Genomic DNA, 27,515 nt, shown 5'->3' with positions numbered 1-27,515 from the left:
GTTTTCTTTAATCTTGGGAAAAGCCATTTAATTATTCATAACTTCACATTTCCTGCTGTAGAATGGGCATAACACTAGTTCTCTATTTCACATTTGTGAGGCGATGGTGAATCAGATGTTTGCTAGATAATGTTGCAATGAGGATTCAAGTGATTTCACAACAGAGAGTCCTATTGTTAAAAATTTGAATATTAAATTCTTTAAACACTTGGGGTTTTCCATTCCCAAAATATACCTGTAAAGGCCTGTCAATGTTCAAACAGTGTGAACATGCCATTCTCAGGATACATGGGTAAAAAGCAAGGTAAAACAGTGTTTATTATGTAGGATTGTAAAATGATCTACAAAATGGATACAGATGAACTCAGAGCAAAATTATCCATGGAAACAAGCCACAGTCAGGTACGTGTTATGAAAAGCCGCAAGCTAGTCTTGTCTCTAAGCAGTACAGATACAGAAAATGATAGTTTGGTGTCCATTTCCTAAACCTCAGCTAAAGGCACCACTCAGCAGAATGGCCAAAGGGTTACCTGGGTAAGCAGAGAGCAGCGCTGAAGGCTGCAAAGACTGAAAGCACAAACAAAAAGCAACGTTGAAATTAGCCTAAAATATTCTGATGGTTTCACCAGCTGGAAAATGAAATGAAAACTCCTCAGAAGTAGGTTTGAAAACTATTGCACGTGCCTGAGACAGGACCATTGAGATAATGTTTATCATCAGCAGGAAGTTTTCCTTTTCAAACTGTGCATCTGACGTATACACAGCAATAAAATAAAAGCAGGAGCAAGGAAACGCCACAGAACAATACTGAAGGAAAATTAATTTGGGGATGCTGAGGGACACAGGGTGGCCTCCTCACCATAGCCTGACCTGGTGACCACCAGGCTGCGACTAGGTCTGGTTACCATCACCGAGCCTGTCCCTCTCCCTGACCTGCAGTCTCGTGTCCCCACCTGGCCTCGTCACCACCACTGAGGCCCCGGCCATGGGCTGGGGCTGCCCCCGGCCTGCCCTGCTCCCTGGCTGGGGCACTGGGACAGGCCCTGGGTGGGGAGGCCCATGCCCTTGTGGCATCCTGACAAGAACCTTTTGTCTATATGACTTCTCTAAGATTTTAAATACCATACAGCAGAATGACATCTTCTTTGTTTTACTCTTATATGATCATTAAATGAAGCATTAAACATACCATATTTTATATTTTTATATATGCAATTATCTAGTATTTGAAAGTTGCTACTGGCCGTTCTTCTTGTAGCGAGTTTTGTATGCCATTGGACAGCAAGGGAGACTTAAGATCTAAACGAAGGTATCTATCCTAGCATTCTTCTGACCTAGAAATTAGTCATTCCACAACTTCATGGAAATGGAAAAACTTTTTTGTCTTCCAAAAATGATGTAGAGTAGCAGTCACGGCTCCCAAGTGTCTTTTCAATGTAAAGGGAACACAGTCATGCATACGTTATGTGACTGACACGGTTTGTAGAGGTTCCTTTTTTTCAGGAATTGTATTATAAGCTAGCGGCTACCTAAGCTTTGTGGGTTTTACTTGCTGTCGTTTAAAATAAAGAAAGCAGATGCAATTTCTGCGAGACAGTTTGCTGGCTGGCCTCCCAAAGGAACAGAAGTGTTTGGTATTGCACGAGATGACACCAGAACAACTCCACAGCTTTGTTTATTTACAAATTGCACTGAACAGTAAACCAATTCTCCTACAGAAAACTGTACAAAGCAAAAAGATAAAGCATGGCAAAAAGGTTAGTGACACAGATCTACATTTGAGTACACAGAATTACTGTTTACAGTAATGTCAACAGCTTCCTCAAGCAGTGACAAGAAAAAAATTACCTTTGCCACTTGACATTTAAAAGAAATTTAAGTATAAACAGACCCCCTCTACAGTCACATTGCTAAATACTTCTGAAAGGCACATTATTGTCTCCATGTATTTAATATAAATAAATAAATAAATATTTGTAGCAAATTCTATTATTGTATGTAAATGGGACTTAAATAAAAAACTTCCTTTAGAAAATAGTCCAATATATTTTTGTCTTTGTTTGAAAGACTGCTTTTCTGAAAACATTCAGTGAAGGAACTAAGGCTGTTATGCTATTTGGCTCAGTCTATAATTCAGCTCAGCCTACGATTCCTCTTTTTAAAAAAAAAAACACTTTTATACCATTTTGTTGTAATTGAAACTAACACTGAACTCACTTTTGAATAGTGTGTTCATGTAAAAGCAGTGTACAATTGAGAAAATAATAAAGGTTGTTTAAAATCAAGCAAGCAAGCAAACCAACCCAAGGAGCGGTAAGGCTTTAAAATATTTATCTGAAATTCTAAAAGGATCCATTTCAAGCTTCTGATTTAGAAGCATTTCTGCTATTGAAACTAGCAAAAATACAGTTTCTCAGTGTCCAGATGACAACTTCTCAGTATCTAAGTGACAAATTCATGTAGGTGGAGGCCGAGGAATAAGAACAATTTCATACTGCTACAGTTTGCTTCTAAAAAACTAAAACTACCTGCAAATTAGTAATCTCCATGACAAGATACATCTTTCTGATCATTTTCTAAGTGCTTTAAGCAACTATTGTCTAGAATCCTCTCTGAAAGGCATGATAAAAACTTCAAGCAACAAGGGAGCACGGTGTCTTTTATCTTATTAAAAATTCCACTCACTCAACTTGGACCTTTCAAAATAATGGCAAGAACAACAGAAACTGAGTGAATAGTAAGAACACTAGAAAGAGTGTGTGAACAGTCTATTGTAGAAATAAATACCATAAATCAAAGTCAAGAAAAAACACTTTTTAATATCATCAGTGATACTCAAAAAATATTTTGGTCTTCCAAATAGAATCCAGGAGAAGAAAAAAAAAATAAATCACAGAATCCAAGTATAGCTACGTATATCGGCTATGCTGTGTATCTATCTGGCTTACACAATCTCGCTTCTCTGTATACTAGTTGGTTGTAAAAATTGTGAAGAAAAATTACTTTTAAAATAAATTCTGACAAAAAGCTTTGTAATTTTATGAAATACCTTTGATATAACTTGAATATTGCTGGTCAGTATTTGACTTGCAATGTGTTCCACACATCGTACAATCCTTGTGCAGGCTTTGTCTTCCTTTTGAGCCATCCACAACACATGGTCATCAACCAACATTATATTGCTGGCAATTTCAATAAGAGCATCCCCAATCTGGAAGGCAAAAAAACCCCAAAAACGGTATTGTCTGTAAAACACACAAAAATAGGAAAAGAGTACACAGGACTACAACTGAAAGCAGGCGCCTTATTTTTCTTGGTAACCATCATTCAATGACAGTTTTGATTCTATTAAGAAAATTAAATGGACTGAAAAATAAAGATCAAGAAAAGAAAAGTGCAACTAACTTCAAGGAAAAGCCTTTTTCATTCACAATTTTAAAGCTTATCTTCAAGATACACCATAAAAATTGAGTCTTTCATTGGGCTATAAATGGAATCCCAGAATTATCACCCTCTTTCTTAAACTAATAAAAATTGACTGTGCCCCTCTAAAGAACTGCTTCATGTTTAATCAAAGGACCTATGTGGGGAAAAAAAAAAAAGAAAGAAAAAAAGAGGAAAAATACATTTGAAAGATGTTTTTGTTACAGACATAGTGGAGTAAATTTGAGATAGAACTCAAATCTATATCACCTCAGTGGCTATACAGAAAGTGTGGGCGTAGAGTGTTGGATGTTTTAATTCACTCTTGTGGCTAACCCAAAGTGATAAATCTATGTTTTGCCAAATGACATTTTGCAAATTTTGGTAAGTATGACTACAGCTTTCAACTTTTTATTGGTATATTACATTTAGAAAGAATAAACATCACTGAATATTTGGTGATTCTTTCAAATTGAAATGAAAATATTTACTTTTTAAAATTCTAAAACTTAATTTGAATGAGATTTAAAAATTAACATTACCATTATTTTTGAAGGCAAACATATGACAAATATATACAAGGTTGTCACAAATAAACTTGAATAAGAGGTATACAGAAGAGAAAAAAATGACTGAGAGAAATATAGCTAAACAAAAGTTCCAGATGGTAAAAAGTCAAAAGGCAAATACACAGATAATTCAGTGGGAAGGAAAAAAAGAAATTCAGGAATGGTGAAAAAGGTTTAAGGAATGACTGAGGTTATGAAATTAGTTCTGCATTTTCAATAAAAAATACTTAAATTTCACATGCATTGCAAGGGACACATAAATGATGAGACTATATGTGAAATTTTCTGTGACTGTTCCTGAAATATTTAATCTATTTTTGAGAACATAATTACCAGATAATTCTAGATGGCTTTTGACAATGTGATAGAGTTATTGATACAATGAAAAATAATAAAACACATTAAAAGACTGGAGGGACTTATGAGAAACGATTAAAGCATACACCAATCAGCTAAGCAGTAACTTACTGAGGGCAGAACAACAGTCTATAAATATACAAAAGGAGAGAAATAAGAAGAGGAAGTAATTTATATTACAATTAAATGCATTAATGAAGAGTAAAGGCATGGCATTAAAAAAATACAACAATTTGGGCTAATACGTGTATATCTTCCTAGCAAAAGTTGTAATATATTACAAAAATATCCCCAGTGCAGCTGTTGAAGCTCTCTTGTCTGAAAGGTGAACCACCAGATGGGACAAAGTACCACTAACTTGTATAAAAATGAATAATCCTGTGCTGATGGGGAGAACCAATCCCCAGAGAGGATGTACAGAAGCTGTACTGGTTTAGCTAAAATGGTTTAAAAAATATTTGGATAAATCACAGAAAACCTATGTGTGTGTATTTTCATTAATTTCTAATGGTTTTATATAACTGTAGTTTCAGCTGCTAGTTAATTCCAAACTAACATACCACTGTTCATACGTTGCCTTGTATTAGGTGAAGTTCAATCCTATTTATAATTACATGTGTGCAGCCTCATATGTGAAACTACTGACACTTTAACTTCACATGTATTTTTCTACCTTCTGAGAGCTAAGAATGGTTATTAGTAAAGAGCTCAATGAATGAGGAACCTGCTTAGTGAACTTGAGAGGAAAAAGTGTAAAGTTCAAAAGAGAAGAAGCAAACAGTGACAAATTAGGAGAAATGTTCTAAATTATGAAAACAATAAGGGATTACAAAGTAAGAGATACAGAGATAAGTGGTAGAGATGGAGATGTTTTGATACCAAAAGCCAGAAACTGAAACCTATTTGAAACGTGGAAGAAATGAATTAAAAGATTAGAGATGGTGCTCAGTTTTAGTGGATAATGCATCAGCTGCTAGAAAAATAAAGAGGCTTTATGGTAAATCCCACTGTTTCTTTTGGATGGTAAATTTCTTTTGTGTCAGAAAGCATTAAGATCTTATCAGGATTTTGAACTGAGATACAGTTGTAGCTTTGAAACATGATTCTTGGAGAGCACTTAATAATACACTTTAGGTCTGGCATATAGTGATGAAATTGAAGTTGGAGGCTTTCTCAAATTGGCACTAAAATGTTAACTGTTACAATCCCCAGAGCCAGAACGGAATGAACATTGCCAAACCAAAAGAAAAACAAATGTTTTAACTATAGCTATCATGTATACAAAAATTACAGGTTATGAAATCTTTATGCAAGCAGTTACTCTGAAAATTAACAGTAAAAACTATGATGAACATTGCTGTTCTCTGTAAAAACCTGTTTTTCCCATTGGGCTTGCATAACGCTCTGATTAGTTTTTCCCTGTAAAAATGCCATACGTTATGCTAAAAGTTTCTGTAGGAAGCTGCACTTAAAGACACATTTTCTTCTCTTCACATGAAGTGATACATGCTTTCAAAACTCAATGAAAATCTCCTGATGAAATGGAGAAAACAAAAGCAAGTGTAACTCCAGTGGCCAGATGGAGAGGCACCTTGAGTTCATCCTAATATGTTAGACATGGTAGAAGTGAAAATGGAAAAGAAAATTAAAGAAGTGCCTTATTGAAAATCAGTTTTTGTTCCTAAGCAGCAATGCCTTAGTTAGATGAGATGACTTAGTTGTCCTTTTTGGCATAAAGAAACATATCACAGTATATGCAGAACATTTGCAATCAGAATACCAGCAATCAATTTTAGAAGCTACTTCTCAGTGTGTGCCTGCATACATTAAGAACAGGGCCATATGTGAAGACTTCACTTCTAAGTGATACTTTTTTTCACCATAGAGAAGATTTCTTACATCTTCGAATTCATCCACGAAGACAATTAACTTTTCCATTATATAAGCCAAATATATTACATCCATTTTATCCGCAAACTGGGAAGCACCTCTTGTGTAGGCTGTCAGCTGGCGGGAAAATTCAAGCACAGTTGTCAAATTGATGTGCATCTGAAAATACATCAGAATTGTTAGGTGTAATAGTCTGCTAGCTTCATTCTCTTATAAAGGAGATCATATCCATTTGTATAATGCTTGTTATAATTTCACATGGTGTTATATGCATCAGTGGTACCATGGACATAAATTTCAGGGGCATATGAACGTATCTTCAGCATTAGGTCTTAGATTTCATTGCTGTTATCTGAAGACACCACCACAACAGGCCAACAGATTTTTGTCTACTTTTTGTGGACTGTAACTGGCCTCGTAAAATATTATACCAAGCTACTAACCTTGCCTTGCCCATGTCTTTAGATTATCATGACAACAACAGTATCAGTGAGGGTTCATATATACAGCGGTGCACAGCGGGAGAACAAGGGACAATAGCAGTAAGTTGAAAGAAGTTCAGTTCAGGCTGGTTATGAAGAAAATCTTTTCTGCCACGAGGATAGTCAGGCATTTGAACAGGTTACTCCGAGAGGTTGTGCAGCCTCCATCCTCAGAGGTTTTAAAGACCTGAGTGCTAAAGTCTTGAGAAACCTGGCCTAACCTCATTGCTTGCAGGAGAATGGAATGGATTCTAGAGACCTTCCTAATTATTTTATTATCCTATAATTGCACTGGCTCTCTTAATATAGTAATTATTCTTATTTAAGTATGAACACGTCTGAAAACAAACTTCCTGCAGTGTTATCTAGCACTATGGATTGGGAAGAAATGATCAAGGAAACCAAAAGTTGTAAAAGTTAGTATGGCAGTTACCAGTCTGTGCCATCCTCTGTGCTGTTCCCACTTTTTTCCTCATTAATTTCTATCCATTTACTTTTTTTATCTCATTCTCTCTTTTACTTATCCATAAGAAACCATTTAAGTACTGCTTTTTTGGAAGACAACGAAAAGGCATTCTAAAGTAGGCTTCAGTTCTGCAGATCTTTAAATATATTACGGACAATGGCAATGAGGAAAGGCACTTCAGCTGACAAAACTCTGATACGGGACTTCAGGAAAAATTAACATCTTTCTGGTAAAAGTGCATGAGGGGAAGACAAAGAAAGAATTGAAGTGAAGCACTGATAACCTTGCCAACATTACTAATGGTCATCTAAACTCCAGGAACCCAGATAAAGAAATATTAAAATAAAGGCAATAAATACTGTGCACTTGTTCCTACTACAACTTCAATTACCAAACAAATTGTCTTTCAAGTAAAACATTTTGCTAAAAGCCCAGCTATCCCAAACTTGTGGCTGAACAGACATTTCTTGCAAGCTATTCAATAAAATCAGTACTAGAGAAGGGAAGCCCTTGATTTCATAACGTTACCTGACTAAATGCATGAAGAACTTGAGTTACTTCTTGTGAATAAGGACATTCAGAATAGTTTTCTTCATCCCAGCGTCCAGTTCGATTACATTTACGCCATGCCTTAGACTCTTCTGCACCATTGTGAAAGGCAACGGAGTTAAAGGAATATTGGAGGCAGGGATGGTAAGCAGTTATCCCAGCCAAAGTTTTGGGCCATCTATGAACAGCATGATAATAAAAAATCACAATGTGAAACTTCTTATTTAAATGCAACTTACAATATAGCAACAATATATGGAATATAGGAGAAAAAAAGGCTATTTTAAATTTTACCTCATTATGTTCTATAATGAATTACTTTGTTTCCTTGGAAAATGTCAAAATTATACAGGTTTGAGTTTGTCTGGCCACACATGAATTCTGCATTAATTTCAGGAAGGTGTTTGGTGTTAAGGAAAAAAATATGGATGGCATTTTCCCTACATTCATCTTCGCAGACTGCACAAAGCAGAGCAGTAAGTCCATAAAGCAAAAAAACTGCCAAACCCTATTACTAAATGCCGTTAAAGGTAAATTCTCAAAATGCACCTGACAATCTTTGCTTTGCATTTTGACCCAATGCTACAAAGCCCTCTCTGCCACAAAGCCCCAAAGAGCAAAAATCCCTAAATGTATCAGAAATCAATAAACAACATTTCAGCAGAGATTATGGAAAGCTTCTCATGGAGGAGGAAGGAGCTAGCTCTCAAAAATTAACTATTTAGGTATACATGATTTATATAGTGCGATTCCAAAACAGTCTTTAAAAACCAACTATAAATCAAGTGCAGCCAGAATTCTTCTATTTAGCTCATGGGTCTATCATGCAATACTCTTTTTCTGTACATCTGCTGCATTCTCTAGAATGGAACAACTGGGATCTATTTCTTTTGGTACCAAATACATTGTCATTTCCAGGCTAGTATGGAGATAGCAGGATCAGGTAATTGGGAGAAATCAAAGAAAACTAGAACTTGTGGCTGAACAGACATTTCTTGCAAGCTATTCAATAAAATCAGTACTAGAGAAGGGAAGCCCTGGATTTAATAATGTGGTACCAAATCCATTGTCATTTCCAGGCTAGTATGGAGATAGCAGGATCAGGTAATTGGGAGAAATCAAAGAAAACTAGAAGTGTATCATCAGCAAGTCAGCATGTCTGGAAAGGATATGGTTCTTTAATTGCACTGATGTAACGACCGAACCAAATCAATCACAAAAATATTCTGCCTGACAGTCAAGCCACACCTTGACAATCAACCTTTGCTCAAACATACATGTTAACCCCTACTAGTTACACAATACAGGTCCATTTGGACATTGTTATACAATATACTGACAGGTTTGGGGCTACGTAAGTTTCCTCATTTCAAACAAAGAAAAGGTAAGAAGAAAAATATTTTTATATGTCATAGCTAACTGTCACTGGAATAATTCATTTTGTGATGTAAAAACAGTTGATGCAAAATGAACAATGAAAGGAGCTTCACAAATAATCAAAAGACGTTCAGTTCTCCTTTTGCCTCTGGGCTGAAATATTATTTTTAGTAAAATATTTGCATTAATGCAATTGGGCCATACTGGGTAGCAAATTACATCAAAAGTAAAACTAAGATAATTCTGAAACTAGTATTAGCACAGGTAGCAGAATCTGGCCTTTATGAATAGGAATGATAGGACATAACAACATTACCATTTGTACTTCAGAATGATCTTACAGAGAGTTGAAAAAAAAAATAGGCAAAATATGGCCATCATAGAGAAAAACTGTTAGTATGTAAGGACAGTTCATTCTGACTCACAGCAGTTGAGTCTTGCTGCAGTTGTGCAATTATAAATACCACCTAGGCTGGTCAACTGAAAGAACCACACTTCCCTAACAGTTGATGCTTTTTTCCTTTTTTTGCCCTATAAAAGAACCGTTCTTTCTAGCTTTGCTTTTGTGGTTCAAGTCTTTCTACTTACATACTTGCTATGTTACCAAAACTTCAAAGACCTTTGTAAGAAAAATTACTGGTGTGATAGCTGCATCTCTGAGGATAAACCTTTGGAACAATTTCAAGTGCTAATGCTGAGTTCAAGTCTGATAAATTCTCTATAATTTTAAATTCATTCCCTCAAATGCCAGAAGTACCTATGGACTCAGCATCCTTTTGATATACATTTTAAAAATAAATTTATATGGGTTTCGAGAAAGATGATCAATAGTGAGAGAAATGTGCACTCCTGTTCTTTTGATTTATATAAAATGACAAAAATGCCCCTGGTGTTAGTTTGTGCAGTCTGTAGAATTTATATATATTTATTTATGAAGAAAAGGATGTCATTTTATGGCAAGAACATGAACTTCATAAAGCTGTCATCTAAAAGATTCAGTATGTGTTATCTGACAGGAAGTATATATATTTTAAAAGATCTCATTAAAATACATTTAAGCACATCCACTCTGAGAAAACACAATGGCAGTTTTTGTTATGACAAAATAAATCTATAGCTGAGATTGTCAAAGATGTCTAATGGATTTTAATCCATATATATATAGATTAAATATGTAAATATGTTCAGCAAATGTGGTATACTCACTTCTTCCTAAGTTATTCCTTTATTTTTATTCAAACACAATAAATAGTAGTAAAAGGTCTTTGAAAAAGTTTTAAAGGTAACAAAAATGAAGAGAGGCTTTCAGGTCAGAATTATTTGCAGAAAGTTCTGGCATTTATGAGAAGCTTCTCTTGTCTACTTTTCCTTTCATTAACTATTCAAGCTGAATTATTATTATAATTCACGTAGTAACAAATTACCTTCTTGATTTCTCAATGGGAACGCCATCATACATCAGTGTTATTGTCAGGCAGGTAATTATATTTTGTTTAAGAGCTTTCTGCATATCTTTGAAGTATTTTAGAGCTAACTGAAAACAATACCAAATTCCACAGAAGCCTTAATTCTTTCTTCAGATTATGGGGATTAAAATGAAAAAAAAAAAAAAAAAAAAATCCAAACACCAGCGTATGTAGATAAAAGTAAAGAAGAAACAAAAATTACATTTAGTCAACAAAATGGTGCAGATTCTTAGGTTCAGATAGGATGGATGTGTTTTGTAATCATGGGATATATTGGTGGAACTGTGTGTATCCTTAAGCTCCCTTCAAACGATCTATTTGTTTTACTAAGTAGTTTTACTTGCTATTTTGATTCTCTTTGGTGAAATATTTTACTAATGGTTTTATGTTATTTACCTCTAATCTAAGCTGAACAAAACCAGCAGAACTGGAACAGATTAGAAAAATACTGAAGATTTAATCTTCTAATGCTTTAATGCAGTGTTATCATGTTCTATTATTTAGAAAAGAACTCACTCTCATTTAGCTGTAAAGAGGCTACATCTTTTGAAATTTTCCGTAATCTCACACTGAGGAATTAGAAGATTCTCTGACTTTCACAAACCACTGCTGCTCTTGAAGCACTAGCTGCCAGTTCCCATAAAAATCACACAGTGCTCCTCCTTCCTACTATATTACATAAAAATGACAAGTAAAATAAGTGACATCTTCGTAACAGACACTTGAAGTATCATGTAAGCATGAATATGGTCCATATCTACATTAATATATGAAATGCACTCCAAAACCAGAAAATCCTACCTGAAATCTCCCTTGTTGTTAATAACTCTTTCTGCAGGGCAGTAGGGTGCAGCTGTTTCAAGTACCACAATTTCTACCTGTTTAGTGCTGTTTCCATAGGAATTGTTGACTAGACACTCCCAATCTCCAGTTGCATCAATGTCAATGCTGGATAGGATAAGTTCACTATAAAAATAAAAGATTAATTATGTATATACTTAATTATATAGAGATTGAGTCATTGGCTTTCTGAAATTAACTTATCTTCACACATTTTCTATGAAAATATAAAAACAAGGTTTGCTCTTTGTTATTATAGGGACAGACAATATGTGAGTGTTTGGTATTAAGATTTTAGCAGCACCAATTCGGACTGACCACTCAGGTCATGACAGGCTACAACAGAGATTACCAATCATCACAAAAGTATACCAGTTATGTATCAATGCCTGTTCTCCTTTCCCCAAATAAAATACACAATTTTTTTTTTTTTTGGGGGGGGGGGGTACATAAACAAGCACCTGAAAGTCAGAAATGCATTTCAAGTTGATAACGGAACCAATTTACAGAGAATGCTTCCCTTCAGCTGCAATTGCAGCTGCTATGGCATTTCAACAGAAGAATCTGCCGCTCCTGTGGAGGCACGGGAAAAGTTTTCTGGAAGAGCCATTGACTTTGGAAGCCATATATCATTTTCCTGATGAATCCAAAATGAGATGAGGTAAATGCTGATATTTCCTTCAGCATGTCACTGTTCACAAACTTCTTTCACACTGTCCCTCATCAAACATGAAATGTAGTTATTAATATCAATAAATTAAGGTTGCATTAACTCTTTATAATGAGTATTAGACAAGTTAAATTTAGAGACACTTTGTGGCTTCTCTTACAATACAAACATTGTGCATGACTGCACCACACCAATATTTAGCTGCCTAAGCTAAATATTTTATGTATAGCTAGAGAAAGAGGAAATATTTTCAGCAACATTTAAAATTGTCTAGAACTGTTCTGTTTAGTATTTTCTGCATATTTTAAATCAGGCAAGAAGCCTTCCTTCATCTAATGGATGTAACCCAGGCCCTAATGAAATCAATGAAGTTTAGTTTTTCAATTGACTTCATCAGGGATAGAATTTTATCCCATTACTGTAACTCCATAGATCTCATAGATGAAAATAATGCTAACTACTACCTTTTAAGAAAGTAATACATTAGATCTTAAATCTGCTATTGGCTAGAAACAAATTGTACTACAGTTTTAAAGAAAGTACAGCTTTTGAAAGTAGCTGGGAGTGGAAAAAATGTAGTAATTATCTGAAATATTTACTTTATTTTACACAAATGGCTTGTCTGAATATGCCTTGCAGTTTAGACAATTAGAAATTAGGTGGGAAGAAATGGAATGCAGTCAGAAAGAAGGAGAATGTACATCATAAAAAAAGAAGCACAGAATTTAAAAGTTATTAAATTGATTTCAAATCTGTATTTAAAACAAATCTTAAAAAAAAATTGACTTGTGGCCTTTGGCACTTTTATAGAGACCCTGACATTTTGAAAGATAAACAGAGAATAATTATATATAATTTTTTTTTTCTCTTTTAAACTTCTCTAAAAATGTCATCCTTTTTCAGTTTAAACCTTTGTATATTATATATGCACTTTTATTAACTTGGCTACAAGAAAGGATCGAATCTAATCTCCTTGTATATAGACTCCTTCTGATACACATGAAAGGAGACCACAATCAAGGCAGGAAGTGATTAAACAGCTATGTCATTTTCCCTGTGAAATATGCATACAATGAAGGATGATTTTCTCAAGTACTTACTACAGAACCATTATCTTCATCCCCAGAAAACAAGCAAACCATAGTAAATAGCCTTTGAATTAAGTTAAATTGCTTCAGAATTTTTGTGTAGTTCTCCAGATATTCAGTCAAATTCATCATATACAGTAACTTTAAAAATCTCATACTGCTCCTATTTATCATGACTTTGAGCTCCAAGTACCTTGGAACCCCCTACTTCATTTTTACAATGAAATCTAATGTGTTTTTATTGCAGGAAATATAGAAAAACCATTACTAGCCATTCTCAGACAGAGTTGCTGAGTATTTTTGTGTCAAAAGAAGCAATTGTTCTCTTAAGAAGTCTCAGATGCAAAAGCCCAATAACAGCAGCCTCTTATCATCACTCTTAATACATCGTTTTATATTGAGGTTGAAATACGTAAGTGAAACTAGCCAGTAGATAAAAAAATTTTAATTAAATCTTCTATTTCATATGTCACAACAATCTCACATCATCTTTCTAGAGGGCTGAGAAAGAAGATATTCCTAGAGCTTATAAAAACAATTATCCATAAAAGCTCTTTCTCACTGAAACAATAGGCAGCATAAATATTCATCTGTGGCATCGAGACCTGGACACTACCCAAGTGAATAGAATGTATGATATTTGTGCTCATCTTTTAATATATTTCCTATAAAATATCTATAATCATTGTTAACAATACAAATTTGGTAAAACTGGGATCCATGGTGATTTTAGCTAAATGCAATACTTGAACATATTATCAGTTTACAGGTAATCAATATGAAGATAAATAAATATGAAGAAAAAGGTTACATTTTCCATTTATTTAAATTGCTGAAATGTGTTCCGATGCAAATTTATCTGCCACTAAACAGATCTCCTGTCATTAGATGAAGTTTCCCAGTTTCACAGACAAATATTTACTGATACATCAACGTTGCTTCTGCTAGAAATGCAATATTTGAACACTGGTTCAAGCTCTCTAAAACGATGAGTAAATCCTCACATTCACCCTGCTAATCTTCTGTGGCCCTTACTTCTGATGGTGAACCAAAATAAGCCAGAATAGGTTTATGCAATATAGAAGAAGCCGTATAATGACTAGAACATGGAATTGTCTTCTGAATTGCCATCTGGCCACTGTAAATGATGCATTCATTTATATTCCTTTAGGAATATTTTTGATAGCAAGCCCAATGGTGAAACTGTTCATTTACTTACCATCTGGATATGACAAATGACAAATTGATCTTATACCCCTGGAGAATTTGGGGGAGTAGATTACAAAAAAAAAAAAAAAAAAAAAAAAAAATCTCAAAAAGAGCAGTCAACTTGATCCTTTAACATCTTCTCCACTTACAGTCCTTGACAACTTCACAGTCCTAGAAGACCAAAAGGAAAGGGTGGACCTGTACAGAATTTTAAACCTCTTCATAAAATCTTCTAGTAGGTCAGTTACATCCTTTAAGTCTTGGCACTGTGTGCCTTGTGGTGTGTACCCTCTATATCCTCTCTCCAAGCTGAGATACTGGTCCATACAGGTGCGGAGTAGGATCTATCCTCTTTGAGTTACTGGACCTTCCAGGACAATTTCTCCACAGCCAAGACAAGGGAAGAAGAGAGACTTCCTTCATATTGGTGGAGTTGGCCAGCCACTTCATCCACCACTGGTGCCTCTTCGCCTTTCCAGTCCATAACTGTCAATGAGTTGGCATATGACCATCGTGGGCTCTGTACAAGCTTCCACCACACGGATAGTGTGCATTGGACTTCATCAGGATCTGTGGGTAACTGCGCGTTGTCTGGGTCATAATAAACCATCTCCCACAGAGCTAATTCCCTCAGGTAACAGATACCTCTCTCCATGGTGGTCCACTTGCCTGGATGACATACAACATCTTCACTGAAGTGATACCTTTCCCTCACATCTGACAGAAGTCGCCTCCAGAGGCTGAGGGCTTGTGCCTTTTTTCCAATCACTTTGTCAGTGCCCCCTTCTCTAGACAGGGATCCCATCTGCTTGGCTTCCCAACCCCCAAATTCCAGGCCACTGGTCCCGTTATCCCAGCATTGGAGCAGCCAGGTAACAATGTGCTCACTTGGGTGATGGCTGAAATCTTTTCGCATTATCTCGCAGCTCACTCAGGGACAGGGATCAGCTGATTACGTCTGGTTCTGCCTCTTCCTCCTGTTCTCATGATGGTCCTGGTTCATCATCATCATTTACTGAGTGAACTGGTGTTTTTGTGTGTATTTCTTCTTGTGTATAGGGGTGAATGATACCGGCACTGGTTGGTTTTCTGGTTTAGCTGCACTGCCTGTTGCCAGGGTTGGAGCAGCCACAGTTCCTGTCACTTTGTTTTACCTCTCTTCCCCACTGATGGCGCTGCCTAATATCAAGCAGTGTTTGGTAGATACTGGCCAGAGCCCAGTGCGGTGCAGTAAGTTGGGCCTCTCTGGAATAGCCACAGCATTTTCCTTTTAAATATTCTCCCACTTCCATCAGCATCCTGTAGTTGTTGGGGAGTGAAGTTCCAAACCACTGGAAGTGAGGAGTTCTCTAGAGACCTGCCCATATTCTCCCACATGCCATGCCACCCATGACTATTCAGCCTCAGGACAGAGCTCTGGGTGGTATTCTTAAAACAATTGTTTTTAACCCTAAACAAGACTTGAAACAAATTCAGGAGACATAGCAATAGGAGCATGCTGGCTTGAACACCCCAAGGATATTCAAAATTCTCTAAAGCTGTTGTAACCAGCCTGAAGGAAAAAGAGAAGGTGAAAGAGTGGGAGAAAGTATCCCCCTTGTCTTGCCCATAGATTGTACCTGGGTGCAATTATTAATCAATTCCAAGACATGTCATCCAAGGTACGGGCATGACAGCAATGCCACATACAAATACCAGCTTAACCTCATGACCAGTGATGTTATCATATCATAAATTGATATTACACAGTACAGCAAAATGAGAATCCTGACCCCTCTCCCAGAGGTGACAAACAGCGCTGCAGGGAATACATACAGCAAGTAAGGGCTGACATAACACAACCATGTGAACAAACAAAACACTGTTATCATCAGTGACTGTTTAACTAATAAAATAAATGCATACAACAAATTTGTTTTAACACACTCTGTTGTCAGATCTGTTGTTACTTCAACCCTTTGAGCCCCATGTTGGGCACCAAAAAGGACTGTTGTGGTTTAGCCCCAGCCAGCAGCTGAGCACCACACAGCTGCTCGCTCACTCACTCCTCCCCCTTCCCAGTGGGATGGGGAAGAGAATCGGAAGAAAAAGCTAAAACTTATGGGGTGGGATAAGGACAGTTTAACAGGACAGCAAAGGAAGAGGAAAATAACAACACTTAGAACAGAATAGACAAAGCAGGTGATACACAATGCAATTTCCTCACTGCCCAGAACCCAATGCCCAGTCCATCCCCAAGCAGGGATTACCCCTCCCCAGCCAGCCCACCCCCACTTTATATAATGAGTATGATGTCATATGGTATCAAATATCCCTAGTTTGGGTCAGCTGTCCTGGCTATGTCACCTCCCAGCCTCTTGTGAAAATTAACTGTATCCTAGTCAAAAACCAGGACAGCACTATTACATGAGCATGCCCAGCAGTTCCATCATTTTTCTTACTCTTAATACAAAGGCATTCTTGATCTCTCTTGGTCATGTCAACAAGTCTTGATAAAAGGCAAGAACTCTTCTATGACCTGAGAACATGGCAGGACTGGGGTTTAGGAGCCCGACAAGAGCATAACAGAATTAAGAGAGGACAGCACCTTTGGCTGTAGACTTTTCTTGATTATCCTATCTCACAAAAGCTAAAACATCAGGCTACAAATAAAATGATCTTGCCTCTACTACGGAGCTTTCATAGGGATGGAGTATGAGACAGAAAGACTTCCTACATTAGCAATCATATCCTACTCCACAGAGATGTGATAGTTGCTGCTTTTGTGGAAATTTTTGACCTACCACGACATAAAACAGACATTCATGAGATGGTGTCAAGGCAAACTGAATATTAAGATTGCTGCCTGATGAGAACAAAAGGATGACTAGCAAGCTTTTCTCAAATTTTCTTTTGAAATTGTAGTGGCCTTCTCAGTAAAAACATTGAAAGGAAGAAAGAGAACATACATGTTTCTTCTTTCTTCACGGTAGGATTCCTCTTTCAAATATGATGACTGACATATTGAAAAATTAATTAAAATGTAGAGCTGATGCAATTGCATGAAAAAGTTGTTATAGTATTCAATAGAAGCCCGTGGCATTGGTCATTACAAAGAGAGGAACTGTAATGCAGGAGGAAGTCGTACTCATGTAATCAAGTAACCTGTGACAATAGCTTTCTATTTGAGGCATAGTTTTGCATTGCTACAGCTATGCATAACTAATTAGACAATCAGAAGTAGGTCTCATTATGCAAAGTTACTCAACCATGTCCTGAAGTAATACCTTAGTGACATTTACTGTATGCCCCAGCAGTCATTTGCATGCCAGCAAAGACAGTAACAAATAAAGAGGAGACTTTAACACCATATTTTGATTGGCTTTCCACAAGAAAGGCTTTACAGTCTGACTTGAGTTCCTGTAAGACTTGGGAAGAACCAACTGCTTTTCCTGGATAAAAATAAAAATTAATTACTCAAACACAGGTAATATTTAGATTTCCTCATATTCTTCTTCAGACAGATAAATAGCGAATGCTTTTCTACAGCTCAGGCAGAAGGCCTCCTGCCTCCTACCCATACCACCTTAAATTATTAATACTCACATAGAATTTAAAAAATGAGTGTTGGTCTCCGGAGTAGACTGCTGCTTGGAATGCAGCCTTTCACAGGGGATACAAGGTTAAAACATGGAAAATGAAGAGAGAATGTGTAAATCTAGGCACTTTAACTGAACTTAAATTGCTAGTCTGATCCCTCTGACAAAATTACTTATTTACCCATGAAAGGCACAGCTTTAGAAGGCTGATGGCCTTTAAAGAAAGCTTGTGTCCAGGCAACAGGAAGAGAAACGGAAGATTAAAGATTAAAGTTGGTACTCATTTTATGCTAGATGTCTAGCAAATATTTTCAGGTGTAATCAATTTGTCATACACATAGGGAATTCAATACCCATGATTTTCTGTTTCTTCTGATTGAATATAAAAACAAAGCATAACTTACCATTTAATGCCATCCATAGCTACCCAAGAAATGTAATGTTCTATAATGTACTTTTCCTATAAGTTATCTATCAGCTAATTTGTTCATATCAGTATGCTAGGACCATGTCAACAGTTGGATTTGACTTCAGAGATGTCAATGGAGAGGACCTGATTTTAATGACAATATACTGACCGAAAAAAAAAAGCAACAACAAAAAACCCACAGAAAACCACTACTTCCAAAATGGCAGAAGAGACCCGTATGTCAGTGAGTAAACCATCTCGCTTTATTTTCCTTTGTATTGCTCAAATTACTTTGACTGAAATACAAATGTTCAAAAATGTTGTCATAGGCTAATATTATCCAGTTTTTATGTAAATATTTTCCCAGTAGCAAGATATGTTTTCTGTAAGTGGATGTCAAGGAATCTGTGACCTATATTTATATGCCATCAGTTTGTTTCTTAAAATTGGGAAAGCAAATACTACTAAGAATGACTAAACCAAATCATCTTCAGAAACAGAGTCAGAAATCTAAATAGCCTTACAACATACCACAACAGGTTTGGTTTCTTGCATGATCCTTTTCTCTCTCATTGAGCTCGTCAGATAGAGACACACCACCAGCGACTGTGCTGCATGGAAGGGTGTGCATAAAGATGTTTACATTCATCCTCATACTCCCACAGTCCTAGAGTCAATATATGCCAGTCTAGCTAGCTGAGAACACAAAGGGGGGGGGGGGGGGGGGGGGGGGGGGGGGAAGGGTATCAACAGCTCTAGAGCACTCAAAGCTTTTTCTTGCTGCAGAAACCTTCAGACAGCTGGCGGGTCTGTGATGGCACAGTGCTGTAAAGCTATCCAAAGAGAGTACACCTGGGCCAGGACTTATTTAAAATACTTCATGAATCAGTTGTCTATCATCAAACTGCTTTGTCAGTTGGTGAAAGGTTTGGGGATGCTCAAATGTGTTTATTGTTATTAATTTTGTTCTACCAGCAAACTGCTTGACTGCAGGATGTCTACAACTGCTGTCTGCTGGGGAAATGGTGCTACACCTGCTGTATGCCTTTCATCTGCCCTTAAGTAGTCTGTATGCTGCAATGTTATATCCAGAGGAAGCTTTATTTCATTAGCATAACTCTTGTTATCTGTACACTATCACAGGTTCTTAGACAAAAATAACACTATGACAATCAGTCCAATCGCCAAAATTGCATAAAAAGCTTTTTAAAGTAAAATATTTCCCAGATGAATCAGAAGTGTTAACTGACTTATGACAATTCTTGATTATTTGATTATGTGCCACTGGGACCAGCAAAAAAACCCAAACCCAACGCACCCCTCCACTCAAAAAAACCCCACCCCTGAACAACACACAGAAGAAAACAAACTAAAAACTTACTACATTAATTTTACAATTTCAAATTATTTGTCAAATGCACAGTACTTTGACAGAATTTCCCACTCTCTTTAGTCAGTGGTGATGTTACAAATGCAGAAATTATTTAATGAATACTTTATGGGATAAAATAATTGTATATTAGGGCTAGAATACTGACCTGTTTTATTCACTGACCTGCAAGAAATTTGGGAACATCTAAAAAGGAGGTAAAACACAGCAGATTCCTACATAAGAACTTCAGGAACATTGTCTACTCTTTTGCCAGTATACAGTGTATCTCTAACAGTGTAAACTTTATATTGTGATGGCCAGGAGTCATCCAATCAAAATAAATACCATAAACAATTAAAAATAGGGCTCTTTTATCCTGTAGGGAGAAAGAAGGGCAGGGGCTGGGACCTATAGTCATGGAATTGCAGTGTGCTACTAAAGTAAAAATGCTTTCTTTAAGTCCATGAGGAACATGTCCTACAACATGTTTTCCATGTTGAAAAGACTGAAATACATGGCAAGTAAATAGTAATTCAGTTGTTTTACTATTTCTATATGTTTTGTTTAAAGAAATGGTTTACTTCACCAGTATCTAAGGTGATTGACTTAGTAGGAGGAGTACATCAGAGTCTGGACATGTCAGCATTGCTCTGATAATCACAGCTGATGCACAGGGTTACAAACTACTGCCTGGACTGAGAGAATATGTATAATTACACCTTACATTGGTGTTGACAGGAAAAGTAATTTTAAAAAAGCCAGTCCTGGGATGTTCACACCAAACTGCTGCTGCAGTGCAGCATCTCCTCAGCTGTATAGCTGCAGCTGTGTGAAGGGCCACATTAAAATCATTCTGGCCCTAAAAAAGTCAAAGCAAAACTCTATTGATTCCCCCCCTGCAGGGGGGGAAGTGCAAATTTTTGTTCTTAATACTGAACTTAACATTTCATTTCACTGATGTGGCTGGATGGACCCATACATAGCTGCAGGAAAGAAGCAGAGATGGAAGTGAGAGGTCAAAATTTAGTGCAAGGCATCTTGCTAATCTGGTCTGAGCATCACTAAAAGAGTACTCTTTTAAAGTTCTTCAGGACGGACTTTGTCAAAATTTTTTACAGTTCTGACTTACTATTTTTCTAGGGTTTTTTTATCCTATAAGCCCAAAATACTTACATATATTTTTGGTGAAAATATCTATTTCTCACTCACATTTCAATAAGCAGTTATCAAAATTAAGCCTACAGTTTTTATGTCACAGCTGAATTCTTACATAATTGTCTATTCCTTTAATGGTACAGGGTATTGTGTTTGCTGCTTTTGCTTTTCGTAGTATTGGTATGCTTTTTCACAGGTTATATTTTAAATTATTCCCCAAACTGATTAGTAATAAAATTGTCATTGGGTTTTATTCAGATAATTGAAAGATTTTTAGAGAAAAGGCCTAAGTTTAATCAATCTTCTGAATTAATTCATATGAAAATTCTCTTAATCTCAGATAATAAGACCCTTAGCCTGTGCATTTCATAATATTTTGCAATATTTTTAAATATTATCTTCCTGTCTGATATATGAGAAGGTTGCCAGTACAGGTGCATCTGTTACTAGTCTTTTGCTGCCTACAGTGCCTGAAGTAAGCTGTAGACCATTGACTACAGGGTTTAAAGTCATCTCAAAACAATACAGAAACATTGATTTACAATTTAAATTGTTATTTTGCTTCATTTCTTTCCTAACTACTTGACAACTAAGGGTCAAGCAGAGTCAATTAGGTGAACCAACAAAATATCAATACTAAACAATTTCTGCTGATTTCCCTGGGCTTCGCAGTAAGACCCTCAGCTGCTCATCTCCAAATGCTCATGACAGCAGAACACAAAGCACTTGTGAAATATCTGCATTTGCCAATCAGAGTCTTTGTATTTGTTCCAACACTTATTTTTTTTAATCTTGTGCAAAGTGAATCTCCAATATTTTGCCACGATTTGGCACATATCTGAGCTTCCAATTATGTATCCAACCTAGTAACATGCTCATCAGTGATACACCGTTTTCAGACTGTTCTTAATCTAATATCGGTTCAAATCACTCCCACTTGCTTCATATCTTTTCCAGGTGTATTCTTGCCACAAACTTAGGAAAGTTCAGGGGTCATTTGGATTCTTTCCAGAAAAAATAGGCATAGAATTTCTGCCTTTCTCCCAGAATTTCTGGAAGTTTTGTTCTCTCTTATACAGTATGCCTGCCTGGATCTCAAACTTATCATGATACCACCTGTCTACTCCTGTAATTGATTTGTACTCATATTAATTTCTCTCAGTAATGGTCTTATCTTAAACTATCCTTATTGTCAGCCAAGTTCCAAATTCTTTACTAATAGCTGCACTGATAATTTCAAACACTTAAAAATTATTAATTGGATTCAAAACTGCCTTTCGATTACAAAAATTATGATCGTAATTTTTAATCCACAACGTTGCATTCCTTTTTTTTCTCTCCCAGTTTTCTCACTATTACAGTGCTAGTGGATAATGGTTTGAAACTCTTCCTTGATATCAGATATTTCTTTTGCAGATGGAAGTTCTGGAGATTTTCACATAATCATGGACCTCTAAAAGCAGCCTTCAGAAATGAATATACACATTTTAAGTATAAATTTTAAATTGTTTTCTTACTATTGCCTCTATCCTTGTTACACCCAAAGGATCAGCTGTAGTTCCATAATTGCCTTATCTCAAACATTGCTATTTCTTTCATTATTTACTTTTGACCATCCCATATTGGCATCGACTGCTGTCAAAACGTAAGGAAGCACTAGATGCTTTAAAAAACCCAACAGATTCTTATGCTTACTTTTTTATTTCTTTTTTCTTTTTTTTTTCTTTTTTTAAAGAACTGAATTTGGCAGCCATATTTAAAGACTGCAATACTTAGGACAGAATTTAAGAGAAAAACACTATTTGTGGGGGATTGCAGTTGAGACCTAATAGTCTCTATTGCCAGTGGCAAATCTATCTACATAACATAACAAAAATTATATCGGAAAAACACATCTGATACTAAGACCTGCTATCGTAGGTTTAGTTAAGAGCATTTAAGTTGTAACACTCCTTTTCATGGGTTCTTAACTTTCTGCACAGTTTAATGTTTTCAGAAAGAGCACTTGTGAACTGTAATGGTCCCAGAGCAGCCATTACAGCTGTCAGAGACATAAGCACTGTTAAACACTCTACACAAGTATTTACAGAACAGACCTAAAAAGACTTTAAAATTGTCATTATTGTCTATGTGGTAAATAAGAAACTTCCTGAAAATGAAAGTCTCTCTACTACTGCAGAGTTGCTTGGTTCATAAAACTAAAATATTTCCCTTTTTTAGTTTAATATTCTAATAATTGTCTGGCTAGCCTCTCCAAACACTGAAAGGGAACAGTGGGGAAGTTGGGAAAGATGCTATGTGGCAGAGAATCATACATAATCTGCCTTCTATGTGGCTTCAGGGATATGCACTGTTTCATTGCCACTTATTGTGAATAAACTGATAATCTAATATTCCAGGCTTAAGAAATTAGGCTGTCTTCATGGAAACACAAGTCACAATTTCAGCTAGATCCATTCACAGATGATAGGAAATTAGTTCCACATCACATTTACATTTTCACATATGAGTCTGACATTTATACACAGGCATAATGACAGAAAATTCAACATGAGCAAAATCAAATATTATTATCATTGGCAAGAAAGGGTAAATGCGAGCTAGCAGCAGAATTGAAAACACCTTCTCAAGATCTCCTATAAGGGAATACTCTTTGCCAAGAAAAATGTCACAGGCCGGAATACAGTTCAAAACTTTAGTTTAATTATTGTAACAAAAACATTTATTTTAGTTTATTCTGCTTTATCATAGGAGACAAAAAATACACATTTGGATATTTTATCCTTTTACTGTGGCAGTTAATAAAACAGAAGGGTTTAGTATGATATTTGTGTTGTAAATCCATGTCCAGAAATATCTGGAACTACCCAATAAAATAACCATCTAAAAATGTTTGAATAAGCAACTTTTGGAACAGGACTTCACCTCTTTGTTCAAAACTAGCTTCAGAGATCTTTAAATTGCTAAGCAGCACAAGCCAAAGCCTGTCCTTTAGTGCAATCACAGAAAGCCACAGAGAGTGGACATTTGCTGTAAAGAGTAGGTTTAGGAAGGCAAAATATGACACTGTAAAAACTAATTTTAAATTACCTTTATTTTTACTCCAAATCTTAGACTTAACATATGATAACCTCAGGGAGGCGCAGTCTTTCTGATGTTTCACAGTGCCTCGTACAACCGTGATTTAGCCTTAAGAGCTATCACGAAATAGTGTGTAATAGCAGGTAACAAGCATATTAATACATATTATCGAAACATGTAAAAAGCATGCTATTACATATTACTTTAACATATTATAATAACAACGATATGAATGGAGATATAGTATACATGGTCATGATGATGGGATTAAAATTAAGAAAAGCTGAAGAAAGTTTTTGCAATCATAACTTCACCAATGTTTTCTCATTTTCAACACGAAGAGACAATACATCTCTACAATTTACATTTAAAAACATATTTACTTCAAAATAGTATGATTTTTGAAAGATAGTTTCAAAAGCATAGGTGTCTCATGCCTTTAGCAAGTTAGGTTTGATCAGTCCTTGATCAAGGCAGAGGCACGACTGCTTGAGTATTAGCATTTTTGATTGTATAAGGACCATGTTGTATAGTAAATGCAGTGTTGATACCCTACTATATTGTGAAGTCAAACACATAGATCAAATAAATGAGCAATTAAAATGTTTTAAGCCTTTAAACAGCTGTTTAAAGGTTGTGAGTTTAATTAAAAAAAATATTTTTTCTCATTGTGACAGTCTGTATCACATAACTTGCACAAGTCAAAATATTTTTCCAGTTTATAACAGCAAATACGAGGATGTACTTAGAGAACATTCTTTTTGAATACCTGGTTCCAGTGCATACTGCAACATGAGCATCAAGATCACCTATTTAATGGCACAGTAAACAAGGTAGGTAGCAGATCAACCATCCTTATTAAAATATTGTTATGGTAAACAATTATTTTTATTTTGTAGTCTGGCAAAAATTAAGCAATATAAGGTAAAATTCAGTCAAGCTACTTCTAAACTAGCTTTTTAAGAGGAGAGCTATTTTGAAAATCTTAACATTTTTAGACAATTTATTTCAGCTTATTACTATGCTCTGCAAATTGCTTATATAGTTCAAAATATAATTCAGTTGAAAAATATAATGGCATTAACAGCATGTCTTTTAATTTTGATAACGTGAAAATAAGAACATGCTTTAATTTAAGTGACTCAGCAGTAATATAATAGCTCGTGCACTTGGCATTACAATACTAATTCGTCTAATAGTTTCATTATCCGCTACAGCCAGACACATCAGTATTAGAAGAAAGCCAGTAGCTGTGAGAACAGGTCAGATCTACGCCTCTAGATCTACAGAACTCCAAAAGGGGTCAAATAATCAGTGAGTAGACGAAATTAAAATCAATAATGCTGAAAGACCTCAGTGGAGAGGAATTAATTTGACTCCCTTCATAACTTTCATTTGACAGTTCAAGCAGCATTTCAGGTCAATTATATTGATAGAAACTGAGTGAAAAGATGTTAATGATGATCCAGAGCTAATTAACATAGCTATTTTCACTCCATCTTCTACAAAGAGAAAGGATTTTGATCAATGATGGAAATTGGCAGAGGACAAAAGGATGTGTGCAACAGCTTAGCAGCTTTTAGTGACAAACCCATACTCTATGATGAAAACCAAAGATAAAGACAGAAATTTACAATAATTTATTAAATAAGATGTAAAAGGGAAAACTGAAGCAAAACTGGAACAAAATGGTCATTGCCAAATATTAGTTGTTACTTCTTTTATAGAAGCCTATTCTACTTCATTCCTCTTGCATTTTTCACATCAGAAAAGGTTTTTGTAGATCTCTCTGTCTCTCAAGCACAGAGGTGCACACAGATGGCAAAAGCCATAGAAAGTTGAGAAAAATTTTAATAAGAAACAAGTATGGGATTACTTAACTAAAGAATAAAGGACAAGTGTAAGGTCTTGGATCTGGGAAAACATAATCCAGGAGTGCAGCACAGACTGGGATCCACCTGGCTGGAGATCAGCTCTGTGGAAAGGGACGTAGGGGTCCTGGTGGACAAGCAGCTCGAACAGTGTGCTGCAGCAGCAAAGAAAGCCAACAGGATGCTGCATTGCATCAACAAGGGCATCACTAGCAAAGATAAAGTCACTATCCTACTCTATTCAGCGCTTGTCCGGCCACACCTGGAATACTGTGTTCAGTTTTGGTTCCCACTATGCAAAAAATATGTGGACATACTGGAGAGGGTCCAGAGGAGGGCCACGGAAATGATCAAAGGACAGGGAAGCCTGCCATATGAGGAAAGGCTGAGAGAATTGGGTTTGCTCAACCTTGAGAAAAGAAGGCTTAGGGGACAGCTCATCACCATGTTCCAGTACTTAAAGGGTGGCTACAAAGAAGATGGAGACTCCCCTTTTACAAGAAGTCACACGGAAAAGATAAGGGGCAATGGGTGCAAGTTACTGCTGGGGAGATTCTGATTGAACACAAGAGGAAAATTTTTCACAATGAGAACAATCAGCCATTGGAATAATATCCCCAGGGAAGTGGTGGGTTCCCCAACACTGGACACTTTTAAGATTTGGCTGCATGGGGTGCTGGGCCATCTTGTCTAGATGGTGCTTTTGTCTAGACAGAGCTTTTGCCAAGAAAGGTTGGACCAGATGATCTTTGAGGTCCCTTCCAACCTGGTATTCTATGAATACAGGATCCAGTACATTAGAACCTAGAAAAATTAATCCAAGCCTTTTAAATGGATAGTTCTTCGCAGGAAGATCACAGTTCAATCTTCTAAATGGTGTCAGGAAGAAGTAGTTTGGCTGTAAGTCACTCTCATATGCTACTGAAACTAAGTTCAGCTTCTTTTCATGATTTTCTGTCTAAGAAACTGTTCTTTTCTGTTTCAAATCCATAGTTGCTCAAATCTGGATACTTAGACACAAGAAATACAAGTTGGAACCACAGCCATTCACAGCCAGGAAAAACCTATAGCTGTGTGTGTTCCCATTCAAGCATGCAATCGAATTTCTTCAAATAAAACAACTCCTGATGCATGTTTTAACGAGGCTTATGGCAAGCGTTACATCTGTTCACCTTGCCTACAAGTCTGACTATTACAAGGAGTATACGTTACCGTGTAATTAAGCAGCAGTCATGAATGATGCTGTCCTCCACAAATATGCCACTCTCTTCATCTGTTTCGATCAGGCGACCAGCATGGTACCAATGTACTTGGGTGGTATTGTCAACGTATGTTGCGGTACACTGAAATGGTAAACGGTCTCCATGAAAAACCACTTGTCTTTGTGATGGGATCAGCTCAAAAAGAGGAAGTTCCAGAGGCCCAGCTGCAGAGAAAACAAAACAAAATGAAAAAAAACCCAACAAAACCTCACAATTAATTCCTCTCATGTGTATTGTGAAATGAACTAATTGTATACAATTCTAGCTTCCTCGATCTTAACATTAAAGCACTAATATAAAAGCTATGCTCACAAACTTAAGTCTGATCATGTAAATTCTAGAGATCACATTTCTTTCATTGGTGTGAGCCCAGATAATTACAGGATTACTAGAATAGCTAC

The 27,515-nt window shown here is 36.3% G+C and overlaps 1 protein-coding gene across 1 annotated transcript in view; it reads right to left on the bottom strand.

The window, feature by feature from the left end:
* Positions 1–27,515, bottom strand: part of ADGRA1 (adhesion G protein-coupled receptor A1) — a 284,157-nt gene that overhangs the window by 127,598 nt on the left and 129,044 nt on the right. The window contains exons 7-11 of the mRNA XM_075758192.1: positions 27,065–27,278; positions 11,381–11,545; positions 7,716–7,914; positions 6,249–6,398; positions 3,050–3,211 (exon numbers count right to left, since the gene is read on the bottom strand). Coding sequence (XP_075614307.1) covers positions 3,050–3,211; positions 6,249–6,398; positions 7,716–7,914; positions 11,381–11,545; positions 27,065–27,278 — 890 coding nt within the window. The remainder of the gene's footprint in view (positions 1–3,049; positions 3,212–6,248; positions 6,399–7,715; positions 7,915–11,380; positions 11,546–27,064; positions 27,279–27,515) is intronic.

The sequence above is a fragment of the Balearica regulorum genome, chromosome 7 (genome assembly GCF_011004875.1).
Source record: "Balearica regulorum gibbericeps isolate bBalReg1 chromosome 7, bBalReg1.pri, whole genome shotgun sequence".
NCBI lineage: Eukaryota > Metazoa > Chordata > Aves > Gruiformes > Gruidae > Balearica > Balearica regulorum.
This window is presented reverse-complemented; position numbering and strand designations above follow the sequence as displayed.